This window comes from Manis javanica, chromosome 7, assembly GCF_040802235.1.
Source record: "Manis javanica isolate MJ-LG chromosome 7, MJ_LKY, whole genome shotgun sequence".
NCBI classification, from domain to species: Eukaryota; Metazoa; Chordata; class Mammalia; order Pholidota; family Manidae; genus Manis; species Manis javanica.
Window position 1 is genome coordinate 36,732,501 of NC_133162.1, and position 22,656 is coordinate 36,755,156.

At 35.4% G+C, this 22,656-nt stretch overlaps 1 protein-coding gene across 3 annotated transcripts in view; it reads right to left on the reverse strand.

Moving 5' to 3' along the window:
• Positions 1-22,656, reverse strand: part of KIF20B (kinesin family member 20B) — a 94,791-nt gene that overhangs the window by 26,107 nt on the left and 46,028 nt on the right. For 2 of the 3 annotated variants that reach the window (XM_037013353.2, XM_037013354.2), the window contains exons 23-28: positions 16,164-16,289; positions 15,363-15,490; positions 13,688-13,843; positions 3,558-3,734; positions 1,909-2,019; positions 1-4 (exon numbers count right to left, since the gene is read on the reverse strand). The exon at positions 1-4 is cut by the window's left edge and continues 194 nt beyond it. In XM_037013353.2, the coding sequence (XP_036869248.2) occupies positions 1-4; positions 1,909-2,019; positions 3,558-3,734; positions 13,688-13,843; positions 15,363-15,490; positions 16,164-16,289 (702 nt within the window). The remainder of the gene's footprint in view (positions 5-1,908; positions 2,020-3,557; positions 3,735-13,687; positions 13,844-15,362; positions 15,491-16,163; positions 16,290-22,656) is intronic. The other variant, XM_073240715.1, reaches the window with a different exon arrangement.

Below are 22,656 nucleotides of genomic sequence, written 5' to 3' on the forward strand. Positions count from 1 at the left end.
CATCCTAAAACAGAATTTAAAAAGAAAACAAATCTTATCTACAGAATATTAATTTATAAATCACAAGGAATTAATTCTCCAAGATACTTATTAAAGACAATGAATTATAAAAGATAAAAATTTGCCAGAGCAAGAACAGAAAGACTGAGTTACATCTACTCTCTCCAAGTTTACACATTGTATGTTAAAATCAGGGAAACTTAACAGATTAGTGGTTCCCAAACTTCTAGGATCATAAGAGCTACCTAGAGAATTTGTTTTAAAGAGTCTTAGACCCTACTACAAATTACTAAATCAGAAATTTCCAAGGGAAGAGTAGGATTTTTAGTAACCACTCCAATTATGGTATATTAAACTTTGCTGCAAAGTCTTGCTACTCTTACCTTGAGAGATGGAGTCTCATTCCCATTTCCTAAATCTGGGCTGGTCATAACAACTTTCAGGTCCAAGAGAATGTGGTGGAAGCAACATCAGGGTTTTTCTGTGCCTCAGTCAAAACAAGCCATGTAATCTCTGCCCTCTCCTCTTCAAACACTAACTTTCAAGACGTTCCCCCTTCAAAATGTCCTACCTCAGAATTTAGCTACTGTGCTCTGAGAAACCCAAGCCACAGGGACAGGCCAACATGTAGGTCCAGCTGAGTACCCAGAATCAACCAACTATCAGCTACATGAATGAATCAATTTAGACTTTCAGCCCAGTCAAGCACAATGATTTCACAAATGCAAAAAATTTATACAAAATAGCCTAACAATGCAATTCTCCAATGCTATGGAATATACAATAACTGCTACAATTTTTAATAGAAAATTAGAATCAGGAGGCTTTAGGATAGTAAATATAAATTTATAAAGAAAAAAATGCTCCTTGCAATTGCCTGTGAAGTCAAGAATTAATATTGTTTATGGATCAACTTCAAACTTTTCTAGAAACAACATGACTTGTATTAGTCTCCAAGGCCAATACCAATTATTTGGTATTTCTACCAAAAGCTATCAGGAAAGGCCAAGGTAAAAGGAATGGCTTGTGTTCTTTTCCCAGATTAAAATGTCCTTCTATTCCTGTTCTGTTTGGTAAAATTCTATTCACCTTCCAGACCTACTATGATGTTACCCTCTCTAATCCATGCCCACAGCCACGGAGGTGAAATTCATAACCTCCTCAGTGTTTCTTCTCAGCATTCTCTTTGAAACATTTAGCCCATATGGTAAACTCAAATAAGGCAGTCATTTAATTTAGGTATCTGTCTTATTAGATTCTTTACTTCTGGAGGATGGTGATCATGTCTTATTTATGCTTGTAACCTCAGTGTTGGCAATATTCCCAACACTAACTGCTAAATGCTCCCCATGTTTAAAAAAACAAAATTTGAAAAGTAATTTTATCTTTAAACCTTTAAGTGACATAGAACTTTTATCTATTCCATACAAAACCTGAGCATCCCTATATTAACCAAAGTGATTCACAGAACTCTAGGCCCAGGACAAGTTAAGGAAACTCACTGTGAGCTATTGAAATTTGGTGACAAAGTTATTAAATGGCCACAATTTCAAAAAAATACTGTTTAACAGCATCTTTAATAAAGGGACCTCTTAGAGGGCAAAGAATCACCCATTTCATCTTTTGTGGGATTTTCTATTTCTGACAACCAAGTTTATTTATATTAATAAACCTGCTGTTTGAGATCAATGTCATTTTGAGAGAAAATTAACATCATTTAGGAACCTAATCTCCCAAAAGAATTTCATCTCTCCTCAAAACCCTTTAGTTTTCCTTCCCACAACTCAGAGCACATAGTTACCTGTATAGCAAGGCACCTACAAGAACTGATTAAATCATACATGCAAATGTTATTTCATAATTAATGGTCACTGGTAAAGAAAGTGAAAAAGTAGAACCAATGCCCACCTCTACTTCATTCCTAGAAATTTCAAAACTTGTTGACTGAGGCTTGGTTTCAATTCCACCAGGATCCAATGAACTCATTTTACTGGGCTTGACATCCATGGTTTGTTTATCCTAAAGTAAGGAAACATTAAAGCAACAATCCACTGTAACTGAAAATATATTAAAACACTTCATCCAAAGAATATGAAATCAAGGTTTGGGTGGATTAAATAGTGAAAGTAATTAAGACTTCTTCAAAACCACCTAACCCTTCTTCCTCTTCTATTTCATCCTCAGAGTCAGAAAAGACTGGGAATCTTTCCAGTCTCTTCTGGGTCTGATCTGAAAGATTATTTTCAGACTTTTAAGGTGTTTTACATATATTCTCTCAAGTTACTTTCACTGCAACTCTGAGTTAAATTTGGCAAGAACTGTTATTCCTACTTTTCCATCTGGAAAAACCAGAGAAATCCTTGGAATGCAACTATATAGCATTAGTGTAGAAAACATCATACTGATAGTGAAAACTTTTTTCTTGCCACACACTCTTCATCCCACTTTCTCAGTCAAAGGGTATGTTCTAGACCCAAATCCTATTTAAGGGATCTGTAGAAAAATATCAGATAATGTTTTAAACTTGATAAATTTCAATATGGGCCTTCTCACCACTGTCATCAAAATACAAAGTCAAATTCATCTCTTATGTCATCTACCCATTGTTGCCAAACAAGAAAGATTTTATTTAATTCATGAGGAAAGTAATACACTGACTTCCACTGTGGTAAAAACTGTGCTATTTCACAAATGCTCTCAATTAATTTTCATAATTCTATTAGGAAGAATTATTATCTCTCATTTAGATAAAGTTCAGAAATGTTAAGTAATTTTTCCAAAGGTCCCAAAACCACAGTAACAGCAGTGATATCTAATTTTTCCAATTTTCTAATCTTTGCCATTAAGACTACATGCTACCACCTCTTTTTGAGCAGTCTTTCTCTTAGAAGCAGGAAGTCTTTTGATGTGAGAGACAGGTAGGTCCATGTACATGCATGCGTGTGCATGTGCACACACACACACACATGCACATGCATTTATATTCCTATTGTCTGAAGGCTATATAAAGCAGCAGATTTTAAAGTATAGATCATTTAATTCTTCAGATGTATCCTGATTCAATTTAACTGGGAAGGAGCTATCTGTGAAATGCAATCCTCCCTTCATATAGAGTGCCCAGCCCTAATGTAGTACTACAAAAGTAACTCTTGAATGACTCACCACTGTGCTTATTATCAGAATAATTTATCCTTCAATCAGTAAACTTAGGGTGAGTCCAAGTATTTAAATATCACCAAGAGTTCAAGTTGAATCACATTTCCACATTTTAAAGGCAGATTAAGGACTACATCACAAATTGCTTATTTTCAATTACTCTACCTGGGATCTATGACCAAAATATTGGAGAAAGTCCTACTTCTCATTTAGTTATTGACAAATCAATCATAATGATAAGTTAGGAAAATGCAAAATACATGAGAAATATCCAAATAATTTTTGAAACTCTGAATCCCTTCTGATCTACTGAAACTTAAGCTTTAATCCTTAGTAAATCAGTTAAATAATTTTTAAAAATTCCATATGTAAAAAGACAGAAAGACTGGGATTCTACTGACTGTTCCAGAAGCTTCTGATGTGACCTTTTTCAATTGTTCCATTTCATTATACTTCTGTACATTACTGGAGATCAGGGCTTTCAACTGTACTTCTAAAGCTGCAACCAGCTGATCCCGTTCTTCTCGCCAACTTTGAAGGTTACTGTCTTTCTCTGCCAGCTGTGCTGTAAGTATTTCCTAACAACAAAATAGGAAAATGTTAAAGTTAAACCTTAAAACAGTAATGAATCTTAGAATTAAAATATATTTTATTATAAATAAAAAATAAATACAACTGTGAACAAGATCTGTAACAAATTACATAGTCAAGTCTAGATAAAATATTCACAAATTACATAGTCAAATCTAGGTAACACATGCCTTTATTTGTAATGTCCATATTCTATATTTATCCTTATCTGACTTCATCCAAAAATCAACTTATTAGTGTCCTCAGATTAAAGATGGTGGCATGAGAGGTGAAACAGAGGCCACCTTGCAAAACCACATATAATAGGAAAATATAGTTAATACAACAAATCCTACAAGAACAATAGGAAAGAAGGCTGAGACAGACTGCATATACCGGGAGAAAAGAAAAGAACTCATGGAACAGGGTAATGTACCAAAGCCGTGATCCAGTGGGACCCAAGCCCTTCCCCCACCCCAGCTCATTGGTGGGAGGAAGAGAAACAGAGGCAGGGACGGGATGGAAACCTAGGACTGCTGAACACCCAGTCCTGGAGATCTGCTCTGGGAGCATGAACCTATATTTCAGCGTGTTCTGGAGGTTAGTGGGGTTGGAAAGCTAAGAGAGATGGAATTACTTGGAGAGCCTGAGATTCCAGCCGCTTGTGTAAAAGGGATCCACACCCAGATGCTCAGAACAAAAGAAAGGCGGACAGTCTCAGAAACACTTCCTAACAGCAAGAGGGCTGCAAAAGAGGCAAGGATTGCACAGAGCTTGCTGCTCAGGAGAAAGGGCAGTGGACAATATTGTCTAGGTGCACTCTGCCCAGCAGGTTGGGAACTTTCAGGAGCTTCAGGTGCTTCATCCCCCTAACTGGCTATGCAGCTCCATGGGCCCCTACTGTGATATGCAGACTGCTGCGCTGTCCTCTGGACCAGCTCCAGCTTGCAAACTGGCAGCCCTTGCCCAGGCATCAGGCCAGCGAGTGGGAGACCCCACCTACAGCAGCTACAAACACATAGAGAGGCTTACACTTGTGCACTTGGCCCACTGGTTATGGCAGTGGAGACAGGAACAGCAGCCAGGAAGCAAGAAACAGCTCTTTCCTCCCCCTCAGGCAACAGTGTCACACCCCTATGACCCCCAACATCACTCCAGGGGCTAAGCAGCTCCAGAGAGTAGAGCTTCTGGGCACTAGAGGGCACCACATAAAAATATGAAATGTCAAATGAACCTGGTTCAAACCAAAATCCCACAAAAGACAGAAAAAGGACCAAGTGAAACTGAAATCATCAATCTTCCTGAAAAAGAGTTCAAAATAAAATTCATAAACATGCTACTGCAGGTACAGAAAAATATTCAAGAACTCAGGGTAGAATTAAGGACTGAGATTCGATCATTAAGGAATACAATATCTGAAATGAAAAATACAATGGAGGCATTTAAAAGCAGATTAGATATAATAGAGGAGACAGTAAATGAAACAAAAATTAGAGAAGAGGAATACAAAGAAGCTGAGGCACACAGAGAAAAAGGATCTCTAGGAATGAAGAGAATATTGAGAGAACTATGTAACCAATCCAAATGGAACAATATTCCCATTACAGAGGTACCAGAAGAAGTAGAGAGAAAAAGGGATAGAAAGTGTCTTTGAGGAGGTAATTGCTGAAAACTTCCCTAATCTGGGGAAGGAGATGCTTTCTCAGGACATGGAGGTGCACAGATCTCCCAACACAAAGGACCCAAGGAAGACCACACCAAGACATATAATAATTAAAATGGCAAAGATCAAAGACAAGGGAAGACTTTTAAAAGTAGCCAAAGAGAGAAAAAAGATCAAATACAAAGGAAAATCCAACAGGCTATCATCAGACTTTTTAACAGGAACCTTACAGGCCAGAACGGAATGGCATGACATATTTAATGCAATGAAACAGAAGGGCCTTGAACCAAGAATACACTACTTGGCAAGATTATCATTTAAATTTGAAAGAGGGATTAAACGATTTCTAGATAAGCAAAAGCTGAGAGAATTTACCTCCCACAAACCATCTCTGCAGTTTATTTTGGAGTGACTATTATAGATGGAAGTGTTCCTAAGTCTAAATAACTGTCACCAGAGGAAATAAAACCACAGAAAAGAAAGTAGAACAATTAATTGCTAAGCAGATTCAAAATCAAATCAACTACCCCCAAAATCAGTCAAGGGATAGACAAAGTGTACAGAGTATGGTATCTAATATATAAAGAATGGAGGAAGAAGAAAAAGGAGGGGTAAAAAAAGAAACTTTAGGTTTTGTTTGTTATAGCATACTAATTGAGTTAAATTAGACTGTTAGATAGTAAGGAAGTTACCCTTGAACCTTTGGTAACCACAAATCTAAAGCCAGCAATGGCAGTTAAGTACACACCCATCAATAATCACCATAAATGTAAACGGTCTGAATGCACCAATCAAAAGAGATAGAGTCACTGAATGGATAAAAAAACAAGACCCATCTATATGCTCACTCCAAAGGATAGATCAACCAGACAGAAAATAAGTAAGGAGACAAAGGTACTGAACAACACATAGAACAGCTGGACCTAACAGACATCTACAAAACACTCCACCCAAAAGTAGCAGGATACAGATTCTTCTCAAGTGCTTATGGAACATTTTCAAGAATAGATCATATACGAGGCCACAAAAAGAGCTTCAGTAAATTCAAAAATGCCTGAAATTGTACCAACAAGATTCTCAGACCACAAAAGTATGAAACTAGAAATAACTTATGCAAAGAAAACGAAAAAGCCGACAAACACAGGGAGGCTGAACAACATGCTCCATTAAATAATCAATGGAACAATTAGCAAATAAAAATAGAGATCAAGCAATATATTGAGACAAATGACAACAATAATTCAACACTGCAAAATCTGTGGGACACAGCAAAGGCCATGCTATACTGCAATGCAGACCTACATTAGGAAAGAACAATCCCATATGGACAGTCTAAACTCACAATTAACGGAACTAGAAAGAGAAGAACAAATAAGGCCCGATGTTAACTGAAGGAGGGACCTAACAAAGATTAGAGCAGAAATAAATAAAATTGAGAAGAATAAAACAATAGAAAGAATCAATGAAAGCAGGAGCTGGTTCTTTGAGACGAAAAACAAAATAGGTAAACCCCTAGCCAGACTTATCAAGAAAAAAAAGAGAGTCTACTCACATAAACAGAATAAAAGATGAGAAAGTAAAAATCACTACGGACACCACAGAAATACAAAGAACTATTAAAGAATACTATGAAAAATTATATGCTAAGAAACTGGACAACCTAGAAGAAATGGACAACTTTCTAGAGAAATACAATCTTCGAAGGCTGACCCAGGAAGAAACAAAAAAATCTGAACAGATGAATAACCAGCAATGATATTGATTTGGTAATCAAAAAACTACCTAACAAAATTCCTATACCAGATGGCTTCACTGCTGAATTTTATCAAACATTTAGTGAACACCTAGTACCCATCCTCCTTTTAGTTTTCCAAAAGTAAAAGAGGAGAGAATACTTCCAAACTCTTTCTATGAGGGCAGCATCACTCTAATACCAAACCAAACAAAGACACCATAAAGGAAAGAAAATTACAGACCAATATCCCTGATGAACAAAGACACAAAAATATTCAACAAAATATTAGCAAACCAAATTCAAAAATACATCAAAAAGATCATCCTTGATGATCAGGGAGAATTTATTCCAGGGATGCAAGGATGGTACAATATTTGAAAATCCCTCAAGATTATCCACCACATCTACAAAAACAAGGACAAAAACCACGTATCATCTCCATAGATGCTGAAAAAGCATTTGACAAAATTCAATATACATTCATTATAAACACTCTCAACAAAATGGGTATAGAGGGCAAGTACCTCAACATAATAAAGGCCATATATGACAAACCCACAGCCAACATCATACTTAACAGTGAGAAGCTGAAAGTTTTTTAAGATAGGGAACAAGACAAGGATGCTCACTTTCCCCACTTTTATTCAACATAGTTCTGGAGATCCTAGCCATGGCAATCAGACAACATAAAGAAATAAAAGGCATGCAGATTGGTAAGGAAGAAGTTAAACTGTCACGGTTTGCAGATGACATGATAATGTATATTAAAAAACCCTAAAGAGTACACTCCAAAACTACTAGATCTAATATCTGAATTCAGCAAAGTTGAAGGATACAAAATTAATACACAGAAATCTGTTGCATTCCTATATACTAACAATGAACTAGTGGCAAGATAAATCAGGAAAACAATTCCATTCACAATTACATCAAAAAGAAAAAAAAACCTAGGAATAAACCTAACCCAGGAAGTGAAAGACCTATATCCTAAAAACTACAAGACACTACAAGACAAATTAAAGAAGATGCCAATAAATGAAAATATATCCCGTGCTCATGGATAGGAAGAATATTGTCAAAATGGCCATCCTGCCTAAAGCAATATACAGATTCAATGCAATCCCTATCAAAAAAATACCAACAGCATTCTTCAATGAACTAGAACAAATAGTTCTAAAATTCATAGGGAACCTCAAAACACCCCAAATAGTCAAAGCAATCCTGAGAAGGAAGAGTAAAGCTGGGGGCATTATGCTCCCCAACTTCAAGCTGTACTACAAAGCCACAGTAATCAAGACAATTTGTACTGGCACAAGAACAGACCCACAGACTAATGGAACAGATTAGAGAGCCCAGATAGAGAAACCCAAACATATATGGTCAATTAGTAGTATACAATAAAGGAGCCATGGATATACAATGGGGGAAATGACAGCCCTTTCAACAACTCAAGTTGGCAAAACTGGACAGCTACATACATGCAAGAAAATGAAACTGGAGTACTGTCTATCCCCACACACAAAAGTAAACTCGAAATGGATCACAGACCTGAATGTAAGTCATGAAACCATAAAACTCTTAGAAGACAACATAGGCAAAAATCTCCTGAATATAAACATGTTCAACATTTTCCTGAAAGCATATCCTCCGGCAAGGGAAACAAAAGCAAAAATGAACAAATGGGTCTACATCAAGCTAAGAAGCTTCTGTACAGCAAAGGACACCATCAGCAGACCAAAAAGGCATCCTACAGTATGGGAGAATATATATGTAAGCTATTTATCTGACAATGGATTAATATGCAAAATATATAAAGAATTCACACATCTCAACACCCAAAAAGCAAATAACCCTATTAAAAAATGGGCAGAGAATATGAACCGACAATTCACCGAAGAAATTCAGATGGCCAAGAGGCACATGAAAAGATGCTCCACATCACTAAATTATCAGGGAAATGCACATTACAACAACAGTGAGATATCACCTCACACCAGTTAGGACAGCCAACATCGAAAAGACTAGAAACAACAAATGCTGGCGAGGATCGGAGAAAGCGGAACCCTCCTACACTACTGGTGGGAATGTAAACTAGTTTAACCTTGTGGAAAGCAATATGGAGGTGCCCCAAAAAAGTAAAAATAGAAATATCATTTCACCCAGGAATTCCCATCCTAGGAATTTACCCAAAAAAAAACAACTTCTCAGATTCAAAAAGACATATGCACCCCTATGTTTACTGCAGCACTATTTACAATAGTCCAGATAAGTGTCCATCAGTAGATGAACAGATAAAGAAGATGTGGTACATATACACAATGGAATATTATTCAGCCATAAGAAACAAACAAATCCTACCATTTGCCACAACATAGATATAGCTAGAGGGTATTACGCTCAGTGAAGTAAGTCAGGCAGAGAAAGACAAATACCAAATGATTTCCCTCATTTGCATAGTATAACAGCAAAGCAAAACTGAAAGAACAAAAACAGCAGAAGACTCACAGACTCCAAGGGACCAGTGGTTACCAAAGGGGAGGGGTAGGAGAGGGCAAGTGGGGAGGGAGGGAGAAGGGGGATTGAAGGGTATTGATTCGTTCACATGGTGTCAGGGTGGGGGGGTCATGGGGAAGACAGTGTGGCACAGGGATGACAAGTAGTGACAAGTAGTGACTCTGTGGCATTTTACTACACTAATGGGACAGTGACCGCAATGGGGTATGGGGGGGCACTTAATAATATGGGTGAATGTAGTAACCACATTGTTTTTCTTGTGAAACCTTCACAAGAGTGTATATCAATGATACCTTAAAAAAATCAACTTATCAGTCACTTCTTTCAGTAAGCAATTAATAGCTTTTAAACTAATACCAGCATTTTCGCCAATCTGGGAAATGACAGGGCACAATTAAAGTAAAACAAATGACAAAACTACTAGCAACAAAAAACAGAGATGAATATTTAAAATACCATTTTCAATGGGTTCAAAAATCACAATTTGGTTAGTGTTAATTAAAGAGAATATGTATAAAATGTAGACATTGTTGAAAGAAATTAAAGAACACTTAAATGGAGGGATAATGTATGTTCAAGGCTCAAGACTCAATATTGTTAAGATGACTGTTCTCCCCAAATAAATCTATAGAATCAAGGTAATTTCAATCAAAATCCAGGCGTGCGTGCGTGCGTGCATGCGTGTGTGTGTGTGTGTGTGTGTGTGTGTGTGTGTGTGTGTGTGTGTGTAGAAATGGAGAAGCTGACTCTAAAAGTTCCACAGAAATGCAAATTATCTAAGATAGTCAAAATTATTTTTAAAATGAAGAATAAAGTAGGAGCAGTCACACTATGTCATTTCAAGCATTATGATAATCAAGACTGTGATACTGGTTTAAGGAGAGAGAGAGAGAGAGAGATCAGTGGAACAAAGTAGAGGGCCCACAAATATATGGTCAATTGACACAGTACAAAAGTGCCATAGAAATTCAATGGAAGGAAGGACAGTCTTTTCAACAATGGGTGCTGGAAGGACTGAATAGCCAAAGCAACCCTAATCTCACACCAAAATTTCTAAATCTTGGATAACTGATCTATGACAAAAGTGGTAAATAAAGCAGTGGGAAGGAAACAGGTTTTTTTTCCATTAATACTATGAGGAAAACTGGTAATCCACATAAAAAAAACACACAAAAAACAAGCTTTGACCCCATCTCAGTCCAACATAAAAACCATTCTAGGTTCTAAATATGAAAAGTAAAACCTTAAACAGGAAATAATGTAAGCGAATAGTATTCCTTTAGGTTTATGAAGGAAAAGATTGGGAAAATGAACTAAAATTAGTTTAAGAATTTATAATTCACAGAAAAGCAATATGGCAGTGAAAAAGAAAACTAAAGGTTGCAAAAAGGTACTTGTAACACATTACGGACAAAGGGTTCCTATCCAGCAAGAATAAGGAACTACATATTAACAAGAAAAAGCTATTTAGTCTAACAGAAAATAGGTAGAGCTAATAAACAAATGAAATGATTCTCAACCTCATTAGTAATCAAGGAAAAGCACATTAGAACCATAAAAAATGACTGACAAAACAGTATGTTGGTGGGTATATATAGCAACTAGTTGGAGTATAAATGGGTATGATTACTTTGAAAAGCACTAATTCTGGCATTCTACTAGAGTTCCACATAGATATACCCTATCTAGCAATTTTATTCTTGGCTAAATATGCAACAGAAATGCATACACATGTACACTAAGAAAAATGTGTAAAAATGGATATGAGAATTTACTCTTAACAGCCCAAAACAGGGAACAACCCACTATCTTCAACACTGAAATGAATAAACTGTGGTGTATTCATACATTAAAATATTCAGCAATGAAAGTGGACTAACCACAGCTACACACAACAACACAGAGGTGATTCTCACACATACAATACTGAGTGAAAGAAGCCAGCACACACACAAATGAAATTCTGTATATAGTTGAGCATTGAAGAATGTGGGGGCTTGGAGAACCAACCACTCAGAGTTGAACATCCACGTGTAACTTGTGACTCCCCCAAAACTTACCTACCAATAGCCTACTGTTGAGCCTTACCGGTAAAATCAACAGTTGATTGACACATATTTTGTATGTTACATGTATTGTAAGAATACTGTATTCTTACAACAAAATGAATTACAGAACAGAACATATTAAGAAAATCATAAGGAAAATACACTTATAATTCTGTCCTGTATTTACTGAAAAAGAATCAGCATGTAAATGTACCCACACAGGTCAAATCTGTGTTGTTCATTCAACTGTTTATTTCCATCTATATGAAATTCAAAAGTGGTCAGACTAAAGTATAATATTAAAGAACAGAATAGTTATTCCCACTGGGAAAGCAGTAGAAGAAGGAGCCTCTGGGGTGCTAGAATGTTCTACTTCTTTAACTGGGTGATGGTTAAGTCAGTGTTGGCTGTACAATAATTCAGTGAACTATGTATCCGCTTTGTTTATTTACTGTGTTTGTGTTACAATTTAAAAAGCTTAAAAAATTGAACAATTTACTACTAATAAAAAAGGAGTCAACAATTTACTTTGTAAATATGGCAGACACATACACCCTAGGTATGACTATAAAGAAATATACAAGAAAGGAGGATGCTAGCTTTCTCTATAATTAAAAACTCAAAGCACGTTTAGCTTGCTGGCATCACTGCCAAAAGGACCACTGACTAGGAGCAGCTCCATTCCTGGTTTGGAACTGCACTATCAGCCAACAGTTTTAATTTCACTTCTTGTGTCTTACTACTGCCCATGAAGATTTAATGGGCATAAAATAGGAACAGAGAGCCAGCAGCAACCTGTCCTAGTAAGACAGATCCACTCAACAGATTTCTGCTCAACTCAACACTTTCTGAAAGTACCTCCAACTACATAAGTTGGCACATGAAATAAAACATTGCTATCTTAGTTTAGTAATGACAAGTATTAGTCTCACAAAACATGGCATATGACAAAAAGAGTCAAGACTCTGAACATGTCAACTAAATGTAATGTAGTATCCTGGATTAGATTCTGGACCCAGAAAAAGACATTAGTGGGAAAATTGGTAAATTCTAATAAGGTCCATAATTTAGTTAGTAGTACTATAATATTAATTTGTTGGTTTTCATCATTGTACCGTTGTTACATAAAAGAAAGAGAAGTTAGGTGATAGGTGTACAAGAGCTCTGTACTAGGTTTTGCAACTTTTCTGTAAATAAAATGATTTCAGAATAAAACCATAAAAATATTGTTTTAAGCCAGGGAGAAAATCATCCTTAAGTTACTGAAAATTAACATTCCTGTTTTAACAGGAAAGATTAGCAGTCATAAATAAAGGAAATAACAAGGGATAACAATGTGATACTCTCAAGTTACTATTACTGCAAACAGAGAACAAGTTTTCCATTTAAAGATAATGTTAATATGTCCCTCAGTAGTTTTCCTAGGATCAGTGATGTCTTTTAACTTTTTTTTGTTTGGCAACATTGCATGTCAAACAGACTAAGTTGTCAATTAAAATAGGATGAAGACAAACAAGCTAAGATAAAACTGCTATAAGAACTACAGCTAGTCAATGTAAAACTCAAGGTTATTTCTACCTATAGTCTTATAGAAACTAGTTGACTTTTCAGAGACCTGATAAAATTGGCTTATGTGGTAAAATACACACACCATGTTAGAATCTACAGTTCGAAATGCAAAAAGTTTTGCAATATAATAATATAACATTGTCCCTGTGGCAGTTAAAAGGAAGAGATTTTTACATTACCTTTTAGATACTGAGATGTAATTAGGTATTTTCCCAACTTGCTAAGTGGACTGAAAAAAGTTAAAATAAAAACAAATGAACTCTAAGATAAAATGGAACAGAAAAATCATCTCACAAAATAGACAAACTGCCCTAAAAACAAAACAAGAACAAAAACAGGCAACCACGTAGAGACTGATAAGAATTCCAAGGATAAATGTGACAAACCAAAGCATGTGAAATACACCAAAGGTAAAGTATAATTGTCACCAACCACTTCATTTTGTTGCTTTAAACAACGTTCTCTGTCTTCAGCATATTTTTTCATCTCTTTGTTTCGTAGACTCTCAGCTTCTTTTGCCTGAGTGATAAGCATCATTTTTTCTTCTAACCACTTCTTTCTATCAGCATTGTATTTCTGTTCAGATTCCTACATATAAATAGTACAAGTAACTACCAATTGCTTGAGAAGTACTATATCAACCTGTTTTTATAACACTGTAATAGAACCCATCACTTTTCACCTTTATGAAAACTTAAAAACAGGTGTTCTTTTTTAAACAATACAAGACCAGAGTTTATTTCAGATTATAGAATGAACACTGCTGATTCCCTTCCTTTATAAACTTAATTTTGCTATGAAATCCATTTAGGGACTTTCCTTCATCAGTGAGGTTAAGAAGAAATAAACAATTTAAATTTCTGAGCTACAGAGACCTAAGTGTTCCTAAAATGCCAGAACGAAAAGGCTTGGTTTGTGTTGGTCATTTCTAATTTCACAGTTTCAAAAGTAAAATATTCCTGTGTATACAGGATGCTAAGTAAAGAATAACTTGTGCAACAGGACAAACAGTTTATTAGTTTAAGGGACACTGGGAACAGAATATAGTTGATCAGTAATTTTCAAAGTGGCTTCCATAGATCTTTTGGGTTTAAAAGCATCTAATTTATGCATTCAAATTCCAAATAAAACATCATTTGAAACAAAAATAAAAGTACACTGAAAATATACATATAAATATATATCCCACAGCTAAAAAAAATTATAAAATCACTGAACTGGATAAACTATGGCAGTACATTCTAAGATTACAAAATTTATAATCTAAGATGGATAATTATATCAATTTAGAACAATGTAAGACGTACCAATATTCTTGAACATTTTCAATATAGTTAATGCATTTTTTCATAATTAATGGAGTATTTACTATGTTCTAGCTGCCTTTGGGTTTTACAATGGAAAGGGTAAATTCTAGCACACATAATTAACAGTTACAAAAGAAATTAATTTTTTTGTATCTGATTATATACAGTCTGAATTAAAAAAATAATTTAGATGCAGTAAACTTTTTAAAATCACTGTTTCTTCAATTTCAAAACAAGTTATGAATGCAACTTCTAGTAAAACATACATTATAAGTGGTATTTGGTAAATTCCATTTAAAAAATATTTCCCCCATATACTATATTCTGTACATAGTGAGAGTTGAACATGGAAAAAAACAACATCAACAGAGTACCTTCTATATAGCATGGTTTCAAATATATTCCAGGGTTCAAATAACAACTGTATTCCCTTCCAACTTATTAAACATTGAAAAGATTACTTATAATAATCGAAATAAGCTTCCTAATAGTCATCTTCCCCACAACAGCATTTGATGAATAAAAATTAAGTAGAAAAATAGGTACAAAGATATATGAAGTGGTGATTTAAGAATTAAATATATAATAAAATGTAAAATTGAACACCTAACCACGTATTTTCATTGGCACTCAGTTGTTTGTATCTTGGGAATTTCCTCATTTTTACACTGAAAATTTATATCTATATATGAATATTTCACAGATGTTTTACCTGTATCTAAATTAGTTACAAAATATTTACTTAATTCTCCTCTCATGAGAAAAACAATGGACAGATATATACAAAGACAAAATCATACCTGTAACTCATCCTGCAGCTTACTGAGCTTTCCACTAAGTACATCTATATTATCCTCAAGTTCTTTATTTGATCTTTGATTACTTTTAGTTTCCAGATCTTTGAATTTTTCCTTCCATTTTTCCAATTCTGATTTGAAAACATAAAATTAAATATAAAACTAGTTTTTAAAAGCACATGCAAAAATTATACCATGTAGAGGATACATGTTGTATAGGACAGACAAGAATCAGACCCAAAAGACGAAAGACCAAGAGAGAAGTGTGACTAATCCAACAGCTCTACTTCTGAGAGCTTTTACCAAATTCTTACAAAAGAGGGACAACAAGGATCTTTCAGGAACACAGTGAATAGTGTACAGAATACAAAGTATAAATGCATGTCAATCTTAATTATAAAGGATATTCCATATTATGTTATTAATGAAAAAAAATCTGATGGGTCTTCTGAAGGATGGAATCAGAGTATTGAGATAAATGTACAAGATTATAATAAAAGCTGAAAAGAGAAGAAACTCAGTTGAAAGTTTATCCTTAACTTGTGGGAAAACTGCAATTTACCATCCAGTTATTATGAAAGTTTCTTTATTCCTTTTTACTAGATACAATTTCAATTAGATTAAAAAATTTTTTTTCATCATGTTGGAAGGTAGCAAGTGACAAGACATTCCAAAAACTCACCAAATACTTTTTCACTGTGAATTATTATAAATACTACAAGCATTTCACAAAGGAAAGAAATGTAGGAAAATAAAGAAAACGGAAGAGTATATCTCAAGATATTTAAGCACTTCTTATTCTACCTGTAGCCAGCCTTTCAGCTTCCTGCAATTTCAACTCAAGCACTTGATCTTGTTCTTCCTGAGTTTGTTCCTGTTCTTGCAGTGTCATTCGCATGTCTTCAATTATTTTCTCTTTCACATTAAGATCTAAAATATTTGGGGAGAACATTTTAGAAATTATTAACATCTACATCTAGATATTCAACCTTCCTTGAGTTCTTCTAAAGAGAAAAGATTACTTTGTTGCTTCTGATGATAGCCACAGAGTAGTAGCAGAGCTCATTTCAGACACTTCTTACCAAAACTATTATTGATGTCAGAAGTGATAAACCAACAAATACATACAGGTGTATCTTGTTTTACTGTGCTATCCTTTAATGTGCATTACAGATATTGCATTTTTTTATAAATTGAAGGTTTGTGGCAACTCTGCATCAAGCAAGTCTATCACCACCATTTTTCCAACAGTATTTGCTCACTTCACATCTCTGTGTCACATTTTGGTAATTCTTACAATATTTCAGACTTTTCCATTATTGTATTTGTTATGGCGATTTCTGATGAGCCATCTTTGACATCACTATTGTAACTGTTTTGAGGCACCACAAAACCCACCCACAGAAGACAGCAAACTTAGTCAAGAAATACTGTGTGTTCTGATTGCTCCACTAACTGGCTTGTTCGCCTGTCTCTCTCCCTCTCCTCAGGCTTCCCTATTTCCTAAGACAACAATACTGAAATTAAGCCAATTAATAATGATGCAATGGCTTAAAAGTGTTCAAGTGAAAGAAGAGTCAGACATCTCTCACTTTAAATCAAAAGCTAGAAATTATTAAGCTCAGTGAAGAAGGCATGTCAAAAACAGACACACGCCAAAAGCTAGGCTTCTTGTGTCAGTTAGCCAAGTTTGTTAATGCAAAGGCAAAGTTCTTTAAGGAAAAAAAATCGCTACTTCAGAGAACACATGAATGATAAGAAAATCAAACAGCGAAACTGCTGATATGGAGAAAGTTTCAGTGGTCTGGACAGGAAATCAAACAGTATTTCCTTAAGCCAAAGCTTAATCCAGAGCAAGTCCTTCCCTCTCTTTAATTCTGTAATGGTCAACAGAGATGAGAAAGAGGCAGAAGAAAAAGTCTGAAGCTAGCACAGGTTGGTTTATGAGGTTTAAGAAGCTGAACCCATAACAAATGTGCAGGGTAAAGCAGCAAGTACTGGTGTCAAAACTGCAGCAAGCTATCCAGAAGATCTAGCCAAGATGATTAATGAAGGAGACCACAATGAACAACATATTTTTAACGCAGACAAAACAGCCTTATATAGGAAAGACAATGCCATCTAGAATTTTCATAGCTAGAGAGGAGAGGTCAATGCCTGTCTTCAAAGGTTCAATGGATAGGCTGACTCTTTTGTTAGGGGATAATGCAGCTGGTAATTTTGAAGACAGTGCTCATTTACCATTCCAAAAATCCTAGGGGCCTTAAGAATTATGCTAAATCTACTCTGCCTGTGCTCTATAAATGGGATAGCAAAGACTGGATGACAGCACATCTGTTTATAGCATGGTTTACTTGGTATTTAATCCTACTGGTGAGAACTACTGCCAGAAAAAAGACTCCTTTCAAAAGATCACTGTTCATTGACAATGCAGATCACCCAAGTGGTCTGATAGAGGTGGACAATGAGATTAATGCTGTTTTCGTGCCTGCTAACACAACTGCCATTCTGTAGCCCTTGGATCAAGGAAAAATTTTGATATTCAAGTCTTATTATTGAAGGAATACATTTTGTAAAGCAATAGCTGTCAGAGATAGTGATTCCTCTAATGGATCTATGCAAAGTAAATTGAAAACCTTCTGGAAAGGATTCACCATTCTAATTTAGATGCCATTAAGAACACTGGTGATTCATGGGAGGTGGTCAAAATATCAACATTAATAGGAGTTTGGAAGAAATTGACTCCAACCCTTCTGGATGACTTTGAGGGGTTTAAGGCCTCAGTGGAGGAAGTCACTGCAGATGTGGTGGGTAGAACTATAATTTCTATGGAAGTGGAGGCTGAAGATGTGACTTAATTGCTACAATCTTATGATAAAATGTGAATGGATGAGGAGTTGCTTCTTATGGATGAGCAAAGAAAGTGGTCTCTTGAGATGGAAATCAACTCCTGATGAACATGCTGAGAAGATAGCTGAAATGACAACAAAGGATTTAGATTATTCCATAAACATAGCTGACAAAGCACCAGGGTTTGAGGACTGACTCCAATTCTGAAAGATCTACTGTGGGTAAAATGTGACCAAACAGCACTGCATGCTACAGAGAAATTGTTCATGAAAGAAAAAGTCAATTGGTGCAGCAAACTTCATTGTTGTCTTATTTTAAGAAAATGCCATAGACATTCCACCCTTCGGCAACCAACATACTTATCAGTCAGCAGCCACCAGTACTGAGGCAAGACCCTCCACCAGCAAAAAGATTATAACTCACTGAAAACTCAGATGATGATCAGCATTTTAGCAATAAAATATTTTTAATTATAGTATGTATATTGCTCTTTCAGATATAATGCTATCACATACATAATAGACTACCAATATGTAGAAACATGACTTTTACATGCACTGGGAAGCCAAAAAATCCATTTGACTTGCTTTATTCACCTTATATTCACTTTATTGTAGTGATCTGGTACTGAACCTGCAGTATCTCCAAGATATGCCTGTATAACTCAACCTCAGGTCACTAAAGGTGACACTGAAAATGACAAAAATCTCAAAAGATGTCTCCCTCAATTATACAGATAAAGCAAGCTTAAAACAAACAAAACAAAAATTGTATGAGTAATTTTCAGTATTTCTGTCTACTCATGTAAGCTGCCAAGAGTGCTAATAAAACAAAATTCTTCCTATGGTTAAAGGAATCTTGGTATTATCTAAATTCTTTCTTTCAAAAAGCAAATACACTCAGATTATACAATTAATTAATTACAAGTTTATCCAAAGAATCTCCTTCCTCTTTCATTCTGTATTTTGCTCTAGAGATAAAAAGAGTCTAAGTACCTAGCTGTCAATTAGGAAAGTGCTAGGATACCACAGATAACTTCCCTAATGGCTATCTAACTATTAATTGAAAAGTAGAAGCAGTAAAGGAAAAAAAAAAGTTTTTTCAGTCAGACTCCAGTGATTTACACTTTATTTCAGAAAAGAATCAAGAAATATGCAAGAAATAAAAAAAAAATGAAGCAACATAAAAACAGACACAAAAATAAAGATAAATTTCTCATCACAGCTATCTAAAGATAGCTATAAGCTGTAAGTTACCATAGCTAAATAAATGACTGTCAAATAAACCAGCACTCAAGTGTTTAACATGCAGTGCAGAGCATCACTGAGTGCTGTAATGTCCTGGGGAGGCGTCTGGGAGCAGAGGCGGAAGCACAACATGTGAGAACAGGCAGGCAGGCAGTGAAAAGAAGGAATACCACCCAAGCTGGAGACAGAAACGTCTTTACAACTGCATACTGGAAATACTCAGTAATAGTGCAAATTTATTTCCATATATCAGATGCATGTAAAACAAGTACAAAAGCTTAAAGCCATGTGATACTATGTTTCACTTATCACACTGGCATTAAGTTTAAAGCTTCAGAACACTTAGTATGGGCAACACTGTGGGGAAATAAACACTCTGTACACTACTGTACTATACACTATTTTACACTGTAAATATAAACTGGTATAATCATGTTGTGGAGCAGCTTAGCAATATTTATCAAAATTTTTAATATACATCATTAAGGCCAGCTATTATACTGCTGGGAATTTCTCCTGCAAATATAATTACACGTATGCACAAAGACTTTGGTACAAAATTTTTCATGATAGTATCAAAGATAGTATTCAAAAATCCATCAACATCATACACCACATCAACAAAAAGGACAAAAATCACATGATCATCAGAATAGATGCTGAAAAAGTATTCAACAAAATTCAACACTCAATCATGATAAAAACCCTCAACAAAATGTATAGAGAGCAAGTACGTCAACATAATAAAGGCCATGTAAGACAAACCTACAGTCAACATCACACTTAACAGCAATAAGCTTTTCCTTTAATTTCAGAAACAAGACAAGGATGCCCACTCTATCCACTTTTATTTGAAACAGTACTGGTGGTCCTAGCCATGGCAATCAGATAACACAAAGAAATAAAAGGCATCTAGATTGGTAAGAAAGAAGTTAACCTGTCACTGTTTACAGATGACATGATATTGCACATAAAAAACCCTAAAGAATCCACTCTAAAATTACTAGAATACCTGAATTCAGCAAAGCTGTCTGTGTATACAAAATTAATACACAGACATCTGTTGCATTCCTATACACTAATGATGAACTAGAAGAAAGACAAATCATGAAAACAATTTCATTCACAATTGCATCAAAAAGAAAAAAATACCTAGGAAAAAATCTAACCAAGGAAGTGAAAGACCTATACTCTGAAAACTACAAGACACTATGAGAGAAATTAAAGAAGATACCAATAAATGGAAACACATCCTGTGCTCATGGATAGGAAGAATTAATATTGTCAAAATGGCCATCCTGCCTAAAGCAATATACAGAGATTCAATGCAATCCCTATCAAAATACCAATAGCATTCTTCAATGAATTAGAACAAATAGCTCTAAAATTCATATGGAACCACAAAACACCCCGAATAGCCAAAGCAATCCTGAGAAGGAAGAATAAAGCTGGGAGGATTATTCTCCCCTACTTCAAGCTCTACTACACAGCCATAGTAATCAAGACAATTTGGTGCTAGCACAAGACTAGACCCATAGATCAATGGAACAGAATAGAGAGTCCAGATATAAACCCATACATATATGGCCAATTAATATACAATAAAGGAGCCATGGATATACAATGGGGAAATGACAGTCTCTTCAACAACTGGTGTTGGCAAAACTGGACACTACATGTAAGAGAATGAAACTGGATTACTGGTTTAACTCCATACACAAAAGTAAACTCGAAATGGATCAAAGACCTGAATCTAAGTCATGAAACCATAAAACTCTTAGAAGACACAGGCAAAAATCTCTTGAATATAAACACGAGCAATTTTTTCCTGAACACATCTCCTCAGGCAAGGAAAACCAAAGGAAAAATGAACAAATGGGATTACATCAAACTAAAAAGCTTCTGTACAGCAAAGGAGGACACTATTAGTAGAACAAGGCATCTTATAGTATGGGAGAATATATTCGTAAACAACACATTCAATAACAGGTCAATACCTAAAATATATAAAGAATTCACACTCAACACCCAAAAAGCAAATAACCCGATTAAAAAAATGGGTGGAGGATATGAACAGACACTTCTCCGAAGAAAAATCAGATGGCCAACAGGCACATGAAAAGATGCTCCACATAGCTAATCATCAGGGACATGCAAGTTAAAACCACAATGAGATACCACCTCCGACCACTTAGGATGGCCAACATCAAAAAGACAAACAACAACAAATGCTGGTGAGGATGTAGAGAAAGGGGAAGCCTCCTACACTGTTGGTGGGAATATAAATTAGTTCTACCACTGTGGAAAGCAATATGGAGGTTCCTCAAGACTAAAAATAGAAATACCATTTGAACCAGGAATTCCACTCGTAGGAATTTACCAGAAGAAAACAAGATTTCTGATTCAAAAAGACACAGGCACCGCTATGTTTATTGCAGCCCTATTTACAATAGCCAAGACATGGAAGCAACCTAAGTGTCCATCAATAGATGAATGGATAAAGATGTGGTACATATACACAATGGAATATTATTCAGCCATAAGAAGAAATACTACCATTTGCAACAAAATGGATAGAGCTAGAGTGTATTATGCTCAGGGAAATAAGCTAAGAGCAGAAAGCCCATATGATTTAACTCATTTGTGGAGTATTAACAACAAGGCAAAATCGAAGGAACAAAACAGCAGCAGACTTACAGACTCCAAGAAGGGACTAGCGGTTACCAAAGAGAAAGGGGGTGGGTAGGGCAGGTGGGAAGTTAGGGAGAAGGGGGTTGAGGGTTATTATGATTAGCACACATAATGTAGGGGGGCACGGGGAAGGCAGTATAGCACAGAGAAGACAAGCAGTAACTATAGCATCTTACTGCGCTGATGGGCAGTGATTGCAATGCGGTGGGGGAGGGGAAACTTGACAATGTAGTAACCACAATGTTGCTCATGTGAAACCTTCATAACTTGTATATCAATGATACCTTAATAAAAAGAAATGAAAATTTAAAAATAGTGAATCTAATAAAACATATCTAAGTATTCTTACTGACTCTTTCTTACTCTTTTGCAAATATTTATTGTTAAATTAAAATTTGGGAAAATAGGGGCAACACCCAACTGGGAAAAACAAGCAACTGAAATTGTACCTAACTTAGCATATAATATTCTCTCTATTGGAATTTGAAATTATGTTTCATTTATGATCA